This window comes from Drosophila montana, unplaced genomic scaffold (genome assembly GCF_035044405.1).
Source record: "Drosophila montana isolate Dmon_TW-CO22-7 unplaced genomic scaffold, ASM3504440v1 contig_402_1, whole genome shotgun sequence".
Lineage (NCBI taxonomy): Eukaryota > Metazoa > Arthropoda > Insecta > Diptera > Drosophilidae > Drosophila > Drosophila montana.
The window spans coordinates 5,473,542-5,494,300 of NW_026998739.1; the positions used below are offsets into that span (position 1 = coordinate 5,473,542).

Consider the following 20,759-nt stretch of genomic DNA (forward strand, 5'->3'; position numbering starts at 1 on the left):
AGCAGCCGAAGATACAATTGTATCTCGCAGATACAATTGTACGAGTAGCATGCAGTACGTACGTAAGTGCCGCCGCATAAAACTTGATTGATAGCATCATTTGCAAGATGCGAGATGAAAGATGCAAGTCTCTGTTTTTGTTTCTGCTCTCTCTGCTGCTTTGCTGCCTCTTTTTGATTTACAGCTACGGCGAGTATTTATAGGAAATGTGCACGCAGAAAAAAACACGCGCCATTGGTGGGGGGAAGGAGGAAGTGGCTTTGCCACTTGGCAGACGTCGCCATCCGCTGGCCGCTGGCCGCCGACCGCCGGCAGATGCAACTCGAGCAATTGGCAACAAGTGCAATGCTGCAGATGCGATGCGATGCGATGCGATGCCACAGCCCCAACGTCTGCCGCTGCTTTGTTTACATTTGGAGCACGTCTGTTTTGGCTGCGGCAGCTGCTGACCGATGGCCATTAACTTGCAGCCGGCCCAGAAAGAGAGAGAGAGACACACAGAGAGCGAGAGAGAGAGAGCAGCTAGCAAGCTAGGGCTTGGGATTACACAATTTGAAGCTGGTTGCAGCTGTAACTGGAGCATGCTTCGGTTCTCATTCTTCGCATAACTCAACATCAAATTTATATATATGTATAAATAGTATATATTATACCTACTGCTATAACTGTGGAGCATTGAACGCTCCACATGCGCACAGATTCACCGCAACTTTGTTTTCCATTGTATGCTTTTCACACGCTCATGTGAAAAGCGTGCTATGATACGATCCAATTCTAAACAAATATTTAACTGTTTACCTTTAGGAATGCCAACACTAACAACCATAATAATACCCAATCTTCAAAGCAGTTCAAAAAGTTCACCTCTGTCTTAGTTTAAATATTTGCCTATATACAGAGAGAGAGACAGATATAGGGAGAGCTTCTCAATTTCATTTATTTACATATATTATTCGTTTTATATTAATTTAATTTAAGACAGCTTTTCTTATCAGCAGTTTACAGAAATATTGACAAATTTCGCAGAGAATTCACTCTTGATAATTATATAAGATTTAGTTATACATATATAATTCTTTTTGCTGTCACAATTTCGTTGGCTTTAAGTTTGGATTTGGATAAACTACGCCTATTTAATGTAAACGTAAATAATTTGCAATAATAGTAAAACATTTCTTCGACGGATTTTACTTGAGTTTTGTGTTTTGTAAGTTCTTAAGTTCAAGATTTTGGTAATTAAATATCTGATTTTGACCCTACGCTATGTTACAAAATGTTAAAGATTTAAATCTTGAATGAGTTAAAGGAGTTGACTTCGCGATCATTAAATCAGTATATCTGTTTAGTTCATGTGCTCAGAGAGATCCTAAAGAGCGAGAGAGGGAGTGGGTGAGGGATAAATAGGATGACAGGGAGAGAGGCTGAGAGAGAAAGGCTGACAGAGAAAGGCTGACAGAGAGAGAAAGGGTGAGATAGAGAGAACGAGTGACAGAGAGAGAAAAGGTGAGATAGAGAGAACGAGTGACAGAGAGAGAAAGGGTGAGATAGAGAGAACGAGTGACAGAGAGAGAAAGGGTGAGATAGAGGGAGATGGAGTAGCTGAGGGAGAAAAGGCGAGATAGAAAGAACCGCGGAGAGAGAGAAAGAAAATGCTGACAGAGAGAAAGAAAGAGATAGAGAGAAAGAAAAAGGGTGAGACAGAGAGAAAGAGAGAGAGAGAGACAGAGAGAAAGAGAGAGAGAGAGACAGAGGGTGAGAGAAAATGATCTATTTATCAACATTATTAGATAATTGTCATAGTTAGTTCTCCAGATTATGTTGAGGATGTGCGCTTAGTAAATATTTAAGCTGCTGTATATAATTATTAGGTATTTTTCTGATTGGAAGCGAATATTAAACTTAATATCCGCTCTGATTTCGTTACATAATTAAGTTCTCACACAAAATCCCCAATTGTACAAATCTCGTACAAATCCCCAATTGTTTTTTTGCATAATTTGCATGAATCTCATTATAATAGTTTAATATGTTAAATATGAAAAAGATTGGGGTATTACAATTTATTTATAGACACATATTTTTAATTCCCCAAACAATCAAGTACGTCAAATGCGAGCTTATCAATCTGTGAGGTCATAAGAGCAACAGCTACAAAATTAAGTATATATAGCTCACGTATACCCTACATGCAATAAAAATATATATGAAACAAACATTATTTATATATTATACATAAAAACTAGAAATTAGATCTTAAATAAACTCAAGCTTAAAGCACATCTGTTAGTCGAAAAATTACAAATAAATCAAGTTATATTTAATTTTTTGTCGTTTCGCTTCAAATCGCAGAGCTACAAGCGTCACATTAAAAAAAAATGATTAACATTTTCCACTGCTGTGTAAATTTTCACTTTCATTAATAACATTTTTTGTATGTGGCCTTTTGACTTTTAGGTAATTAATTTTTTGTGAGTCGTCTTTTTTTGGTTTTGTTAAATAAATCATGGCAAAATATGTTTGCCGTGTTGCCTGCAAATTACATTTGGCATTTGACTTTCTTTTCGGTCTCTTTGTGCGGCACCAAAGTTCAAGCGTTTTTATGCTTTATGGCCATAACTTTTAATAGCAGGTCCAATTGTGTTGGCCATAAGAGTCTTTAGCCCATAAATGGCTAGGAACGTGCGCATAATACCTAAGGTTCTAGGTAAAAATCGCGGCAACTGTTTGAGCCACATTTTCCTAACTATTCTAACTGCTAACCGTATGGGCTAACGGCATACAGACTATTTAATTAAATAAATACCTCTAGTATTTTCTATGAGTTTTTATGTTTATCTTATATCACCGCTAGCAACATGTTGCTAGTGAATGTTGCTGCGCTTCTGCCGCTGCAAGTGCTGTTGCATTCACTTCCACTTCACTCACGCACACACACACTTGCATTTATATATTCAAGCCCATCCGGCGCTCAATGTCTCTGGTCACGCACCGCGCCTCGATGCAATACGCTCTCTCTCTCACGTTCTCTCTATCTCTCTTTGCAATTACCCATCCCAAATGAAAAACCCACATGCCGGACGCAACTTCAGTTCTAATTGGAAACTTGTTTTTCGGCATCGCAAACGTTCGCTGCCTACTCAAAGTGAACAGCGCAGCAAGTGGAACTAGTTCGCCCAGACAGCGTCGCCCATAGCTCAGCAGCAAAACTTTAAAAACAACCCACACTCAAGCGACTACTAACAGACTCACACACACGCACACCCACACCTACGCTGGTCAGAGAGCGAGCAGCTAGCAACATCTGCCCTGCACCCACGCTTGCTAGCTAGTGAGTGAAGAAAACGAGAGATAGAGAGCGAGAGTGTTTGCATTGAAGTTGTTTTGTTTATAAACATTTTGAGTGGCTCTTAGTATTACAATTATTTTGTTAATTAAAACTGATTTTGGTTTTATATTAAATGTATTATTATATTTGATTTTTTATATTACCTTTTTTAAGCTGCGCATTGCTGTTTCTCTTCATTTCACAGTCTTGGCAACAAATGTTGCTAGCCTTTGCCGGCTGTTGTTTTTGTTGCGCTCGCCAGTTAGCTCGATCTGCGCGCTGAGACTGAGAGCGCGAGCGCGAGCGCGAGCGAGAGCGTGCGTTAGCTAGCAGACTAGCCCTTGCCGCTGGCAGCGCTGTGACTTCAGTTGTGTTCGAAGCATTGTTGAGTGCGGTTGTTGTTGCGGTCGTCTTCTTTGCGCTTTAAATTCGCATCGCTTGAATAACTGTTAAAAGCTTATCAGCAATGCGCATGCAAATCGAAGCCTAAATTAGCGAAACTGAAAGTGCATTTATCCAACATTTTTCGACAAAAATTCAATTACAATTACAAAAATCAGCCAAAGGGCATTACAAATCGGTGCTGCTGCACCTGTTCGTTTCCTGCCGCAACCGCAACAGATGCGCGCCCCAGTCGGAATCATATAGCATAATGCGGCACGTACGGGCCTTTGGCTACGCATAAAAATGTTCCAAGTGTTGTGAAGTGCATGATAAGTTAAGGGCGAAGAAGAAACACAAGTGGAAAAGAAAAACCATAAAAAAAATAAACGGCCTTGTGCATTTTTTAGTGTATTACAATCCATCAAAGTTTTGGGATTACACACACACACACACACACACACACACATAAATACACTTTGGATTACCAAAAAAAAAAAGATAAACAGAAATAAAACTGAACCCCATTGAACTTTCGAAAGGTGAGTTTTGGCATTTTCAGCTTTCAGTTTATAAACGATCTTAAGTGATCTCTAATTCTTCTTCTTATTCTTCGTCTAACCCAGTTTATGTCTTGGCTACCGAAATTGATTTATTGCGATAATTCACTTGGCTTCGGGTTTCCGCTAGAAAGTCTTGAGAGAGTCTTATCTTCAGACTTGTTTACCCAGCACTCTGGTCTGGTTTTCTTTTCATTCATTGGCGAAAGTTAAGAATTTTCACTAATCCAATCGATGTTTTCAAGTATTTTAATTGATGTCCAAGAATTTGAGAGCTTTCAAACTGTTTATTCAGTCCGAGTTGATTGAACCTCAGCTTTGGCCCCACAAACGGTACTCCAGAGCCAGGCAACTCATTTCCGTTTTCTCCCAGCAATCCGTGAATCATGTAAGATATCATCTTGTGGCGATTATAATGCAAATTTTCGCGCGCTGTTATAAATTTGTTAGATGTCATTGCCGGCGGGCTAAGCGAATGATATATGCATTATAATACTCTATTAATATATAATTTTTTACAATGCTGCAAACTGCTCAAATGACTTCGAGGGCCACACGCATCTAAGACCTTCTCAACTATTTACAAAAAAGCATAAACATTTTTATGGAAATTTTAGTATATATGTGTATACATATATATTTCTTTTGTCTTACTAAAATGAATCTCCTGCCTAATTAGTCGCAACGTTGTCTGAATGTTTATGAAAGACATAAAAACTTGATTTCCCGAGGCATTTTGATTATAACAAAATAGTTTACATAAATTTTAGTCCAATCAAATCTATACAAATTATGGATGCGTAACTCGCATTGGGCTTCCTTTCTTTTATGCTTATGTATATATTTAATACATATTTTTATATATGTTGGATATCAAATGCTTCTCACGCTTAATATACCTTTGTTGGGCATCACTTAACAGATCATTAGCTGAAACAAATGGCAAAGTTTGAAAGGTTCCATTAGGTTCTTATCAGCTCATCAAATCATTTGGCAACTTTTGCTTTTCAACAAAGTTCCCATCATCATATGCCCACAGCTCATTACTCATCCATAGCAAAAACACAGCTCATCCACTTTAACAGATGCCTAATTAACGCAAATCTTATTTACGAAACTTCTTAATAACAGAGACAGGAGGCCAGAATATTCAAGTTAGCTGTTACTGACTGCGAGCTACTCTGTTTAAGTTGTAAGAGACGAAATATGAAAATTCTATGCTTGTGGCAATTATTGAAATCGATAAATATTTCCGATAACTTATTAAATAAATAATTCGATTACAACTTATCGATATTTTCGAATCGTTAAGTATCGTGCTTTTTAATCGTGCCAAACAAGAATATGGATTAATCGATAAAGCTCGTTTTTAGAACTGAAGTCTATATTAATTATAATAATCTGTATGCGTTAAAAAGAAGGTGAAAAGAAACGATTATTCTTACGATAAAAACAAGGCGAATAAGAAAAAGATTTTTTGTTCCGAATCCGCAGCCTATCGATTGATAATTGATAATAACAATCGACAATAGTCGTTATCAAGTTTATATGAATATTTAATCGATAAATCGATAACTTGTATACACTCACACACATGCACCAACCCAATATACCCATCTTCAGATTATACTAGTGCATTACAAGCGAGAGACATAAAGAATTTCTTACGGCAATTTGTCATATTGAAATGAAATGCGCCTGAGCTAATAGACTGTCTTCTCTCAGCCACATTTCCCAGCCACAGATGCTGTTGATGATGATTATGATATGTTACGATGATAATGATATATATGTATAGTATACCATGTGATGTTGATTACCTTGAAAATGCACTTTAGTCCGTTGTCTCCTCGCTTGATTATGAAATTTTCGCTAAAGCACTTGACAACTTAATAGTTTCACGTGTTGTTGCTGTTGTTGTTGGGGATAGTGTGGTATCTGGGGAACTTGTTGTTGCGCGGTTTTCACTTCACTTTCGGGCAATTTGGCATCTTTCGCTGAAGTTCGTCGTACTCGTTGTCAATTGTTATTGATATTGAATTAATTTCCTGTGCCGCACAACAAATTTTCTCCTGAAAACCAAAAAAAAAAAAGTGAAATAAAATAAACTGTGGGACATTGAGGATTATAAAATGCGGCTCACGTTGTGCTCACGTTTAGCTGGGAAAAGGTCTCTTCAGGACAACATTTTGTATTGTTTTGGCTAATTAAAAATCAGGAAATGCACGCGAACAATGCCAGGCAGGGGGTCCTACGTGAGCACTACCTGCGACCTGTGCCTCCCTCCGTCCGGCTACTGTCAAGTGCGGTTTGCTACGGTTTAGCGCCCTCTCTCCCTGGCCCTCGAACAGGTAGATGTTTAAGCCGCACTCGCTTTTACGGCTATTTAGACGAGGCTTAGAGGCTAGCGAAACGTGTTCTAGGCTTGGTTCTTAAAAGGACATGCGCCTCATTTGATTCAGATATTGCCAATGACAAGCACGTATTGGAATAAACAGTTTTATAGAGAAGACGAGGGGAGCGACGAGGGAGTTCTTCTTCTAATAAAGATATTCACTTTGTTATCTATAACTGGAGATCGGTGAGAGTTGAAATTGATTTGTTTATGCCAAAGTCCAAACCGGGTTTCAAAATAAAAACATCTTAAACTTAACAATTTTCATATCTATCCCATGGTTAGAATAAACAAATATAGTATATATTTCCTCGAGTTCTATAAACTGCATAGTTATAATAGAATTTTTTGTTTAACGATTTCTTTTTATCGACCTCGGCGAGCATTGCTTTCTGTTTGGTTTTTAAAGTGCACCCAGGAAGTTGTTCACTTACCATAAACGATTATAACAATATTCGATTTCTTTTTATATGTCTATTGTCTGTTGGGTCTCTCGTAAAATTAAAGACACGCCCGCACATGGAAGAACTACAAAAACAATAACAACAGAAAAACAAGGGGCAATTGTCATAGAATTTGCATATGTATGTGTGCTCGGTACAGGGAATGTTTTTTCATTTGAAATAACTGAACGACCCGGACTTTCAATAACGTTTAGCAACATATTGTCAAATGCCATAACCCCCCGCCCCCCATCCCGCCAAAAGTCGCGCGTGTCATAAGCAAATTTGAAAGTGATTTGCAATTCAATAAGATCCATTGCCAGAGTCGGAGCAGACGTCGTAGTGTATTTACAGCTAAATGCAAAGTATTCAATTGAATTGAATACAGGCCAAAAATGGGTATTTTTCAGCTCGTTTTCAAATTCACGCGAACTTGGCTAAATTACAGCTAAATTCGAGCTTAGTCAGCGCCTTTTAAAGCGCAAATTATCGCCCATAATATGCACATTAAGATTCGTTGTTTTTGTTTTCGATATTTTTTTATTTATTTATTTTCATGGCAACGCGTCAGCAAAAATTTTAAACTGAATGTTGGCGCTGTCTCTGACAGACAGTTGTTGCTTTTGCTTTTGGCCTTTTTGTCTTAGCTCTGCATTTTGTTGACACGCCGTTTTGTTAACAATTAATTAACAAACAAGTGAAAAAGGGAGCCAAAATATCTGTAAACTGTCTATTTGCTACAACAACAACAACGAAGAATAATAAAAAAAGAGCTGTGAAATAATGCGTTAAATGGCGTGCTATAAAACAATTATGGCGCGCTTTTATGGCATAGCGTAGACAGTTATCTGATCGGACGTGGCCCGTAATTGATCCGGGAGCTGTCACATCTATAAAGCCCCACAAGAGGGGTTACAATAGATTAAATATATATATAACAATCAATGACACGTAGTTCTAAGATTATAATCTAGTTAGCTTATGTTTAGATTCAAATTTTGAAATATTTGTTTAAAATAGAATTTCTTTATATTGTATCAAAAATACACTCCTTTTTAATAACAATATAGTCAGCTCTGGTGTGTCACGTAGTTCATAGATTATATTTTAGTTAGTTTATGTTTAGATTAACATTTTAAATTATTGGTTTAAAATAGAGTACATTTATATTTTGTATAGGGTATAGATCAACTTCTTAAATCTAAGCTAAGATCATTTTAAATATAGAATAAAGCTTGGCTTATGTTCGCATACATTTAATAGTTTTTTCTTTATAATAACTTTTAGCATTTGATGCGCTTTTTGAGATATGCATAAACAATTATATACTAATGATTTACATTTTTTGTTCAGGCTTGATATTGGTTAGCAGATAATATTTAATTTTTGTAGCCTAATGATACGTTTCTACAGCTTTAGTTGAGATATGTTTAAACAATTAAATATTTTTCTTATTTAATATCTACAAGAGTTTAATATCTGCTATATTTTTATCTCGCTTTTTCTAGAACTAAGTTTTAATGCATTTAAGATAATATTAATTGAGTTGTAGATACGCACGCTTTAGAACTTATTTTAAACTACAAGCCATTCTAAAATTGTGTGCAATTTTTAAATATTTTTTTGACATACATTTGAAACGTGCTCAGACTTGAATTGAATAATATTTGTAGACAAGCTATTTTTAACAAACGTCCAAGATTGTTAATGGTTGCAAAAGAAGTTAGTTAGCTAACTTAAGATAAGCTACTTTTAGCTGTCTGACGTGATATTTCATCGAGTTTTTCCATGCCGCGAAACCATTCAAGCAAAACGAAAAAAAAAACTTGACTAGTTTTCATTTTAGCCGACTTTCTAGTTTGCCCAATATTACTCAATCCCATGATACTAACCAGCTTTTCGCTTAGTTCACATGTTAAAATGATCTCCCAGGCAAATACTCTAAGATAGCTGCGATTTAGAGATCTTGAGATAGATAGATATGAGTCCGAATCATTTCTAGTGCATTTGAAGTCTTACTTTGGCTTTTGTTTTCGACATTTGTTTTCTTTTGTTCACGCTCTTGCGTTCGCTGTGTTAACCCGAGGCGGAAAAAGCTGTTTCAAGCACTTTCTAGATCTTGGCTTAAGAGCGAGATTTAAGCATTAATTGCGCTGGCTCGTCTTTTATGGCTAATCAACTGCAACGTGAACTTTCATCTGTCAAACGACTCGCGATTCTCGCGGCTCTGCCATTAGGGTCAAGTGCGGGTCTCTGGAAAGGCCGCGTTCAGCTTTCGTTGGAAGGGGGGGCATTCTTTTTCAGTACGCATATCAGCCGTTAATCCGATTTAAGATTTACTTTCTACACGGGGCCCCCGCGCGCCCCCACCTGAAACAAAAAAACAGAGAGAAGTGGAAAAAGTGCGACAAATTCTCACGCCCAACGCCGATTGCAGTAAATGTAAACCGCAAAATGCGACCGCTGTGCGGTGCGTCAGTTCCCAGCTGCAATCCTGGCTGCAAAGCTATGCCACGGTATGCGTGTGTGTGCGTGTGTGTGTGCGTGTGTGATTGGTGTTGCCTTGGCTTTAATGCACTGTGGGAATGCCTGGCACACAACTTGATTGACTTGCATATTTTTTGTATTTTCACTCTCCTTCAGTCTTGGCCAACTGAGGGATTCATTAACTACAACTGCAGCTCGACTTCCACACCAGCCTGCTCGCTCAGTCGCTTCTCTCTCGCCCCGTCCCTATCTCCTCTCTCTCTCTCTTTCTCTCGCTCTGTCTCTGTCGTAATCGATATGCGTGTACCTTAGCACCCGTCGCCTGTTAGGGTTAAGGCCGGAAGCGCCTCAGTTTAAAGACTCTGTAAACGCCCCAACTCAGGAAAACGGCAAAAAAATCAAAATTTAACAACAAAATCCAAAGCAAATCGCCAAAAAAACAAAAAAAAAAAGCTGTTGGCCACTTGGCGCTCTATTTGAGCGTGATTAATTTCTGCACATCAGTCACTGCCAAGCGGCTAAATGCACAAACACTTGGCACAGACATCACAGCTCGTAAAAAAATGCAGCGAAAACAAAAACAACTTTAAAAAAATGTGTTTATACTAAACTCTGCGCAATTGCATTTTTTTTTTTTTGTCAAGAGATTTAAACTAGGGCCAGCGTGGGTATAACAATTTTGTCATGAACTTGACATGCACTTGACTGTGACTGTGAGAAATCTTATTATACCCATGAAATGTTAGATTTTATTAAGGCAAATTATGTTTAATAGAATGATTATATTGTATTGACTCTGTGCTTTCTCTTATATAAAAGAAAGGTAAGAAAACTTCCAAATAATTTCAAAGTTCAATAGAGATTAAATTTAATTAAAACTCTTTTATTGCTGCACCAAAAAAAATAGATATTTTTTAAATGTGGGTATAAAAATACTCCTCCTTAAATATATTATATAAAATTCGAATTCGCAAGATTAATGGAAATGAAGTGAATTCGAACTCTTTTATTAAAGGACAGAGAAACACACACTTCTTTATATTAAAAAGGTATTGATATACTTCTTAACTGTAGCTCAAAAGTTACTGTTCAAATTCCGATTTGCAGATTACAGAGCCTAGAAAATTGAATATTCAAATTCCGAATGTTTAATAATTTTATTCACAAAAGCTCACTTGTAACTATGTAGGTTATCTAATCTAAAAGTCTCTCTTAATAAATTTATATAGATTCTTCAGATATGTTTTATTTGACAAAAGTATATGCATTTGTTAGGGCATACATGCGTCGTTGTGCGCCGAAATGCCTTGGCATTCCAGTTATGCCCCGCTCTCTTTGACAAATTAACCAACTTAAAGGCAGTTGCTGCCGCTGCTGTTGCCTCTGCCACTGCCTCTGCTGCTGCTGCAGTCAAGTGACAAGTTGACGTCTTGCTTGGCACATCACCTGATGATGGCCGGAGGCGGCGGGGAGTGGTGAGTGGTGGCTGCTGGCACAGCAGGAAGCATTTTGCCGGGCAGCTCCAAACAACCTTTTGGGCCATGCTCCCGGGCGACTTAATTGTGCGTTCGCAAATTTTGCATGGGAAATGCCGCAGTTAACATTGTTGTTTTTGTGAGTTTCTCTTCTTTTTTTTCGAGAGGTTTGTTAAATAAAGCTCAGGCTCAAGGCTTGCCCCGCATATCATTCATTTCGCTGTAATTGCAAAGTTTAATAATAGCAATTGCAAATATTTCATATCATTTGCCTGGCTGCATGCCTTGAACCAGTGCAAGATGCTGCCCCACAAATGACTCAGTCAAGGCACATAATTCACATTGAAGCTTATCTAAAATTCTACCCCCCCCCCCCTCTCTCTCTCTCTCTCTCTGTCTTTTTTTCTCTCCTCACACACACTGTGCCTGCAAATAGTTTACGAGTTATGGAATTTTAAAAATAAAAACAACTTAATCGACACTTTTATAAAGAAAGAAAATTAATTGTTGACGCTTAAGTGGATAGCAGCAGCAACAACAACAACAACAACAACTGCATTAGCATCAGCATCAGCTTCAGCTTCTTGTATTCCATTTAAGCATATATTTATGTAGCTAGTGGAACAGTTGCCGTATCTTATAATATGATGCTGTCTACCCTCTCTGAGTCTGGGCTGTTTCAGTTTTCGGATCCCCTCATAACTTCATTAAGATGCGGCTCGGTTGTTGTTGTTGTTGTTGTTTTGCTTCTCCTGTTCTTCTTGGAATTGGCTTTGTTTTTGTTATATATTTTGTTCGTATCAGATACATGTGGGTTGTTGTTGCCGCAGTCTGCGACGGCAGTTGCACGCTTTTAAGAGGACGTCTTATGTTTTTATGTGTTGTGACTTTGTGTGCATTAGTGAAAAATACTTGAAATATGGAAAATGTTTTCAACTTTTGATTTATTTTAACAAATGTGCAATTTGTTTCTCACACAACACAATCGACGACCTTGCCTGGCCTGGGACAATCTCAAATGGAAGCGTTTAACTATGTGAAATCTGGCTACAATACAATTTTCTATTCAGATTCGAGAAAAACCGATGCCAAAAATAGATTGTGCATCCATTTAGCAATCGCTTTTTGTCTACAATTTTCGCTTGCTGCAATCATTTATTAACAAGTTCACAAATGTGTAAAACAATACCCTAAACCATTTCTATAGAATTGTTGTTCCCGCTTTTGTACCTTTTGTAATTGTGTAAGCCACAAAAAAAAACAACACAAAAAAAAGCTTGCTCTGAATTTATAATTTCCGCTGAATGCTGAAAGCTTTATGCGATTTTTAGATTTACACGCCGCCTGTCTTCTGCTTTTTGATTTTTATTACTATTTTTTATATTTTTTTCATATTTATGATGCGGCAACAGTTTTTGTGTGTTATAGCAAATGCCATAAAATGTGACAGGCTTTCAATAAATTTATGAGACTCTTTCTGGTGCAGCGCCTGTGAAAATATTTAACCGCAGCTCTTTAAAATGACATACTTCAATGAGAGGGCACTGCAAATGTTGTGCATAATTCAAGAGAAATACTTAATTAATTGCAACAATTCGCTTGTCCAGTAAAGCACTCCTTTGCCGAAGCTAAAAGGTAAAGAAACCAAGTCAACGACTGGCCAATTCCCTGTATTTTTTTCAAATTACTTTTAGAAATTGGATCATAAACCATAATTTAAATAACTATGTGAAATGTACCCTTTCATATTTTTTTGACATTTTCAGCCAATAGATACTTTTGTATCTTACAGATACTTCAGTTCCTCACATGTACTTTTGCATCTCACAGTTACTTTTGTATCTCACAGATACGTTTGTATCTTACAGATACATTTGTATCTTACAGATACATTTGAATCTCACATGTACCTTTGTATCTCACTGATGCTTTTCTATATTTAAGATATTTTCATGTCTCATATACTTTTCTTACTCAACGGTTCACTTGTAAATCGTAAATTTAATTTATTGTAGTAGTCCATTATATATACCCTATATAAAACAGAAACAACCACAGCGCACGCCCACTCAGACACACTGCAAACGCACACACACACACACATACACCAATCTTTTATTATTTCAATGTAAAAAACTGTCGAGTGTATCGCAGAGACACCACCCACAAAAAGTTGCACCCAAATTAAATCAAATATTAAGTGAAAAATGAGAAAAAATTAAGAAAATAATTGATTAATTAATTGACAGTAATTGAGTTTAATTGAGTGTCATATGGTCAACTCAACAGATTTTTGATTCTCTGTTTTTAATTAGTTTTTCCGACAGCTGCAAATACAGGAAAAGCGCTTAAGCTTTACGTATTAACAGTTACTAAATACCAGGTACAACTTCTTTTTTTTTGTTGCCCAGCGTGGCAACAACAACATCAACAATTTAGACAGCAGACACGTCAACAAGTTGAAAGCGATTTGCCAACGTAATGGCAACAAAATTGCAGAGGGGACACTCACCTTAGCAACATCGGCCCAAGCCAGCAACAATTAGCTACGGTCAGAGCAACTGCATAGAAACTTTGTTGACAAACGCGGAAAAGCGCAAAGCAAAGTCAAAGACCGACCAACAACAACAACAACAACAAGAGCAACAGCAGCAGCAACAAGAGTGCTGCATAAATAAATGACTAAGCGGCAGCGTTGACGTCGCGTCGACGCGTGCTGCTATGGACAGCGTCAGCGACTGCGACTGCGACAGAGACAGCGGCAGCGCAGCAGCAACGTCAAAGCGTGACAAATAGCTAAATGTTGTTGTAGTTTGTTATGGTTGCGGCGATTGCATGCGTCTGCACTTGCTCAGCCTTCGCGCATGTTGAGCAACATGTTAAGCTGACATTCTTAATGGAGTGCAAACAATGTTGCCCGAAACTTGTTGCTGGCCAAATACACATTTTACATATACTTATTTGCTTATGCAACTGTTAAGCCCAGTGTTAAGCAGTTGCTAACTCAAACAGTTGTCCGAAAAAAGGGAAGAAGCAGCAGCAGCCCAAATGGGAAAAAATGAAGAAAAAATAACAAATTATAATTATATTTACACAGGCAGAGCAGACCCAAGTTGTCGTCGCAGACTCCACAGACGAAAGAACTTGCCCATTAGCACAAAAGCCGCAGTCAAAACTTGTGCCTTGACAATAACAGCAACAACAACGACAACAACAACGCGACAACAGCAACTACAACATTTTACGAGCATTGTGTAATTTCATTTGTACTTCATTTTGGTTAGCCAGCTAAATTTGGCGGCAACAGCAAAAAGTGACTAAAGCAGAGGAAGAAAACAAAAAAGACTGAAAATAGGAATTTGTGTTTTTGCTTGGCCATTCGGAAAACTGAAAACTAGTTTAGTTTAATTCGCAGTTGGGCCGCAGTAATTCCCAAGAAGTCCGCAAAAAAAAAAAAAAAGACTCATTAAAATGCGCAGTAGATTCTTCACTTATTTTTTGCCCAGCAACATTTTCTAATTTATGAGCACAGACATTATATAAATAGAAGCTGTACGAAACATATTCTTTAGCACAATAAAAATCAACTTCCTGTCGAAAATTTGTTGCCCACTCATGCCCACAAATTTGACGAGTCTTTTGACAAATTATCGCTATCAATTTTTTAAGGGCTCATAAATTTTCAACTTCTTGGCCAAAAGTTTGACACATTTTCTTGTTGAAAATGACTAGAGTTCAGTACGGGAAGTGTGCACCTGAGCCAATCAAATTGTGTACAGGATTTGTTAGGGTTTTTTGGCTAATTGATAAAAGTCAGCTACAAACAGGGCCAACAAGCGCTGACAAAAGGCTAGATGATTGGCATTTTACAGGGAGGATTACGAGCTGTGGGCATGCTATAAAAGGAAGTCAAATGAATTCTATAGAATGCTTCTAGCAAGGAGCATGAACCAATAAATAGCTAAAGACCGTAAATATACTAGAGAAAAGTCACAATGATGGGTTACGTGAATAGTTGAAGAATCCAGAGTGAAAGAAAATAAACATAATTAAGGATCATATGGGTACAATGGAATTAGTTCGAACTGAGAAAGATGAATGAACATTGGTCGAAAAAAAAAGATTCAAAGAAACTGATGAACAAATGAGAGAAATCTTGCTCAATAAAGTTCTTTTTTTGGTGAGAACTTTCAATAAAAGTGAGAGGAAATCTGGTCTTGATTTATTTTTTGTCAAATATATAAATTAAAATACCAAAAAGAAATGTAATATTGAATGATAATGCTTGAGCTAGTTTTTTTAAATGCAATCAATTCTTTTATGTAATTCCCCAATGGAACTAGTCTCTGACAAAGCAGTAATACTTGAGCTAGTTCTTTATTTAGCGACATTCCTACAATCTATACTTTCATCTCAACTAGTTCTTTTCAGCTGTGAACTAGTTGGCTTTACATAAAGCTTATGCGATTACACTAAAAGTGAACTAGTTCTATGTTCTAACATTGCCTAAGCTATGATAATGCAAATGCAACTGTGTCATTTCTACCTCGTTCAACTTAAACCCGTTAAACCGAAACTTGCACATTGCACTTCTGTCTATTTTCCGGAAAAATAAAATAATGTTACGCAAGCTCTTAAACTGCAGCTCAACCTGTCAACGCTCTGAGGCCATATTCATAGGCGTTCCATGGCAGAGCGGCAACAGCCCACGCTTATCGTGCGCATGCATCAATCTTGAGCCCAAACAATATGCTGACAACAAGAGCCCCTCTACCTGGAAAGATAAAAGACAAAAGACACAAAGCAGCAGTAGTCGAGGAAAATGAATAGACAAACTCTTTTTTTCACACCTACGAGAACCTCAGCTGTTGTTTTTCTTTTTGTGCCCTAATTGTGGGTGTTGGGCTCGAACAAAAGATTGACTTAACAGCAGATCTCGTTAGTGCTGACCCCTGAACCCAACGAAAGTGCTGCTGCTCCAACATCCGCTCCAAAAAATTAAGAGAAAAAAAAACAGAGACAACTGCAACCTAGACCGGAAACCCATAAACGAAAAAGTCTCGAATGATACGTTAAACCAGCTGGCAAATTAAAATCTTTGCTCCACATTCGGCACTCGGCATTGACTTTGATTTCGTGTATCCACCAAATGCATTTCAGTCTACCCATTTCCCATTTCCATTTCCATTTCTATGCACATTTCCACATGTTCCACACACGCACATTTCCTCCCGTCTACCTGCCTATGTGCTGCTACTTCGGAGATCTCGGCATGTGAAGCGGCAGCAGCTGCCTTCCAGTTCGACTCGTATTTCTCATAGCGAAATTCCCACACTATCGCTATCTAGCTACAGCTATGGGCAAGGACTGCAAGTCAGCTGCGCTCTGCATCAAGTGCATCGTCCACGCATATCTGGGAACTGCGAGATGAGAACTGAGAACTGGTAGCATATGTGCGTGGCCGGATTGTTTTGATGACTCGAGTGTGTGCAGCACTTGTTGTTGTTGTTGCTGTTGTTGTTGCTGTTGTTGTTGCTATTGTTGTCTTTTTTTGTTTTTGGCACATTTTCCCATATGGCTTTTCATATTTTTCTGCGCTGTGGCAGCTGTCGCGTGGCCATCACCAGGCATGGGAATCCAAAACAGATGCACTTTCAATTTGTCTGTGGGTGGGAATTAATAGGAGATAGCGAGATTAATAGCTTATACTATAAAACTAGAAAAATACCTAAAATACTTAGTTAAAATACCAAAAGAAAATTATTTAATATGCATATGCGCAAGTATAGGCGAACATTTTTCAAAATGTATTTAAAATATACCAAAAATACCAAAATTTAAAATGCAAATATTAAAAAGGGTCCGCAAAGTAGCTCGGTTCAAACATTCATTATTTTATGCTGCGCGTGAGAGAAAATACCAGCAATATGCCAAAAAAATACTAAAAAGATACCAATTCAAATACCAAACAATTCTAGTAGATTTCTTAGGTTTTTTAATTAGAAATATTTAATACATTTAAAAGTATTAAACAATTCCATTCTACTTATACCTTTAATATACCACGCTGTGCACATACCCTGTAATAGCTAATAAGCAGTTGTGCGCTTGTTCGGATATCTTTGCCAAATTCGGCTGGTATTTTTTGCTGCTACACATTCAGTACAGCATTCTTTCAATGGAACCAACATTTAGCTGTTAACTCATCTAACGATTAGTCAACTTTTTTCTTATTCTCACTCCCTTTCTCTTTCTCTCTCTCTCTTTGCAGGTAAGCCTCAGTTGAGAATCTCATCCGCAAGTCGTCAGCGACTTTTAGTGCTCGACTAACTATTTATTAGGTAATTTGAGCCTCGCTTGGCAACAGGCAGCGCGAGTTCTGTGTGGAATTCTTGAAATGACAAGACAAATAAAAATTAATAGCCGGTGGCTGGCGAGACGCGAACTTGGACTCGGGCTGTTCCTTTTCCTGCATACCCCGCCCCACCGCGTCCCCCTCGTGTACACCATGCTGTAGTCCCCTCTGTTGCGCCACGCCCCGTGTTCGTGTGTCCCTTTGGCGGCTTTTGTTTACCTTTGAGCTGAGGTTTGTCTTTGTGTGCCCTTTGTTGATTTTGTGCGCACGCCGCCGTCGCTACTAAATATAGGGCCTTAAACATACCTGCACTGAGCGAAAAAAGGCAGAACTTTAAAGTAGCCAAAAGAGCAAAATAAATGGAACCTTAAAGCAACATGAGGAATTTCTAAAGTATTTTCGAGAATTCCCTTTTTGTTCGCCTCGATTTTCGCTCAGTGTACAAATGTATTTTAAAATATGTTTTGCTTAATGCGTACAAGGCCCGAAACTGTTGTTGTCCCTTCTTTTAAATAGTCTTAAATTCCCGAGCAAATAATTTGACAGCCAAATGCAAAACTGAAAATGGAGCATTACCTAATGAGCGCGCGAACACTTAAAGCGCTTCCACTTCTGTTCGCTTTAATCAGAATTTATCTAAACATGTTTTTGGGGGAATATCATTTTAGTTTTGTTTCGTTATCTTAACGCTTTTTTGGGCATCTAATTGAATTTCCCCCTTGGCCGTTAATGCTTACATTTCCTGTTGTCCGAAAACACACACGCGCGTACGCAACACACCCCGTAAAACTAATGTAGCATGTTCTCTTTTATTTTCCCGAGCCCAAATGTAATTGAACCCCCTTCTACCCTCTCTACGACGCCCACGTATAATTTGAAGGTGTGGCCAGCTCTAACGAGGCGCCGGAGCGCTGCCGCATGTCAAAGTTGGAAAACTTAACTGAAGAGCCTACTTTAAGACACATGCGACACAAAGCGAGAACCCAAAACTCAAACTCAATTTGAATACCCTTTGGGAGAGAGTGAAAAGGGGCTATATGGGTTTTGCAGCAGCTGCTTATGAGTGGCATTTTAATGGGCAATGATTAGGCTAATGCTTGTTGGTTGAACAATAAGCTATCTTTCGATTTCTGTTTCAGTTACAGGGTATTCACGGTCGTGCACTGCCTGCCATTTTATTGCACATTTGGGTTTGCGAATGTGATAATGGAAAAACTTTTACGTGCGTGGGGGGGCGGCTCTTGAACCTAGTAGTTAGGGCGTGCTATTTGGGGCGTGGCGCTTTAATATAATGCGAGTGATTTGCCCGATTGCAGCGGGAGGGGGGGGGGGGCAGGCATTACTTGAGGCCTGCCGGGCGCACAGTTATTTGAGCAATCCCCAAAGCCCCACCCCACCCGATTCCAGCTGACGGCAGTAAAAAGTGGAGAGCTCCGAAGTGGAAGCCGAGAGATACTTGAGCGAAGAACCGTTATTAACTGACGCTGATTGTGACGTAACCTGTGCCTGGCATGCCAAATAGAAAACCCAGATATCACGCCCCTCCCCCTCCCTGACTACGTTCTCCTCGCACATAACTCCAATGCGACAAGCATTTCCTTCACTTTAGATGGCAATTTAAATGCTTAAACATTTGCAACACGCCTCGTAGCGTTATTTTTATTTTTTCACTGCCACCACAGCCTCTGCTTCTGCTTCTGCTACTTCTGCTTCTTCTTTGTGTGTGCTACCGGATGCCAAATGCATTTCGAACCAGTTTTGTCACAAAGCTATTCCCCTCTCTGTCTCTCTCCCTCTATCTTTCTCTGTGTCTCTGGGCATAAATCATATCGAAAGAATTTATGCAGGCAGGCAAATTCCAGAGCTTGCAGCATGAGGCAAACATGTTTTAAGACGCCGACACTTGCAACAAGTTGCCAACGGAAGTGACTAGAAAACTGTCTATGTATCAGATAAGTAATATATATATATAAATACAATTGTATATAAGTGTATGTAGAGGCATGCGCTTCTCTCTGTCTCTCGCTCTAGCTGCGTCTGTCGCGACGTTTTTAATATGGTTCTGTGCATAGGAAGTGATTTCCTCCAATTTGACTTCCTGTTTTGTGCGTGTGTGTGTGTGCGTGTGTCTCCAAGTGTGTGCCACGCCAAAGGATGCACTTAATTTCGATGTCTCGCTGCCACGGGGCATGCTACATACTCAGCTCCTCTTTAATTGCTCTTTGTCACGCCTGGCTACAGTTTTGAGATCTTTGAGATACTTTTCTCTTTCTCTCAATTGCACTTCCGCTGTAGCTCATAGAATCATGTGCAATTATTAGCAATGCTTTGAATCGAAAACATAAATTTAGTTGCTGCCACGCCCCGCTCTAGCAGAGCTGCTGCCTGCCACATAAACATGTGTTGCAGAACTTGACTTTAAATTTATGAGCGCCGCCAAAAACTTTGCGCCCAAAGGTATGCACTGGCAAATTGAAGTAAAAGGTGCGGGAGAGTGGGTGGGGGGGGTGCAGTATCAGTCGAGAGGGTGTAAAGGTGCGCGTGGGCGCGTGTGTGTGCCTAACGGTATTCGTTTCAATTTCGCACCTACACAAAATTTACGGCACTTTTAAAGATGTTACCTCTGCCTGCAGGCGTGCCGCGTGTGGGCGTGGCAGTCTTTACCCTGCCGCCGCCATAATGAAAAATTGTATTGAAAGAGCGCGTTGCGCTTTTAGCATTATTGCGCTTATGCAGCTAAGGATAAAGTGGGTCTTATTATAGGCAATATAATACAAGAGATGTCTGGCTAGATAAGACTAACATTTGGGATTTCTATAAAATGATTGATATGAACATGATATAAAAGTTATTATTTACATAAATGCAAACGTAAAAGTAAAACTATTCGAGCTTGCATTCGGAATTGTTAAATAATATATTAAAAAAAAGAAAAAAACAATGCAACAATCGTAAACTGAAATAAAAAAAAACTTTAAAGAATGAATAGTTGCAAATTTGTCTGTATTCAAATACATTTGGCAGTTAATGCTTATCCGAAGTAAAGCGCCTAATAAATTGGGCAATCATTTGTGTACCTAAATCATCTATCATCCAAATTGTCTTTATTTGGAGAAGGATACATTAAATTTATGAAAAATCTAAATTGAATCTTTGACTGAAATTTGATGTACTCACAATATTTATACAGTTTCATCAATCGAGGCAATCCATGAAAATTCATTTGTTTTCTTTAAATCATAAATTTTCGCTATGTTATTTTTATCAAAACATATTTAAACTATGCTCGCATGCATTTTATTTAATATTCAATTCCGAAAATTCGGCGCTTGAAAACC

The 20,759-nt window shown here is 38.4% G+C and overlaps 2 protein-coding genes across 3 annotated transcripts in view; one reads left to right on the top strand and one right to left on the bottom strand.

The window, feature by feature from the left end:
* Positions 1-3,698: 3,698 nt before the first annotated feature.
* Positions 3,699-20,759, top strand: part of rau (RA domain-containing protein rau) — a 28,803-nt gene continuing 11,742 nt past the window's right edge. The window contains exon 1 of the mRNA XM_064698283.1: positions 3,699-4,248. The gene's annotated coding sequence lies outside the window, so the exon portion shown is untranslated. The remainder of the gene's footprint in view (positions 4,249-20,759) is intronic.
* The window catches only part of TrissinR (Trissin receptor), an 81,669-nt gene continuing 67,125 nt past the window's right edge, over positions 6,216-20,759 (bottom strand). For both annotated transcript variants that reach the window (XM_064698278.1, XM_064698277.1), the window contains one exon: positions 6,216-6,338. In XM_064698278.1, the coding sequence (XP_064554348.1) occupies positions 6,231-6,338 (108 nt within the window). In that variant the 3' untranslated portion in view covers positions 6,216-6,230. The remainder of the gene's footprint in view (positions 6,339-20,759) is intronic.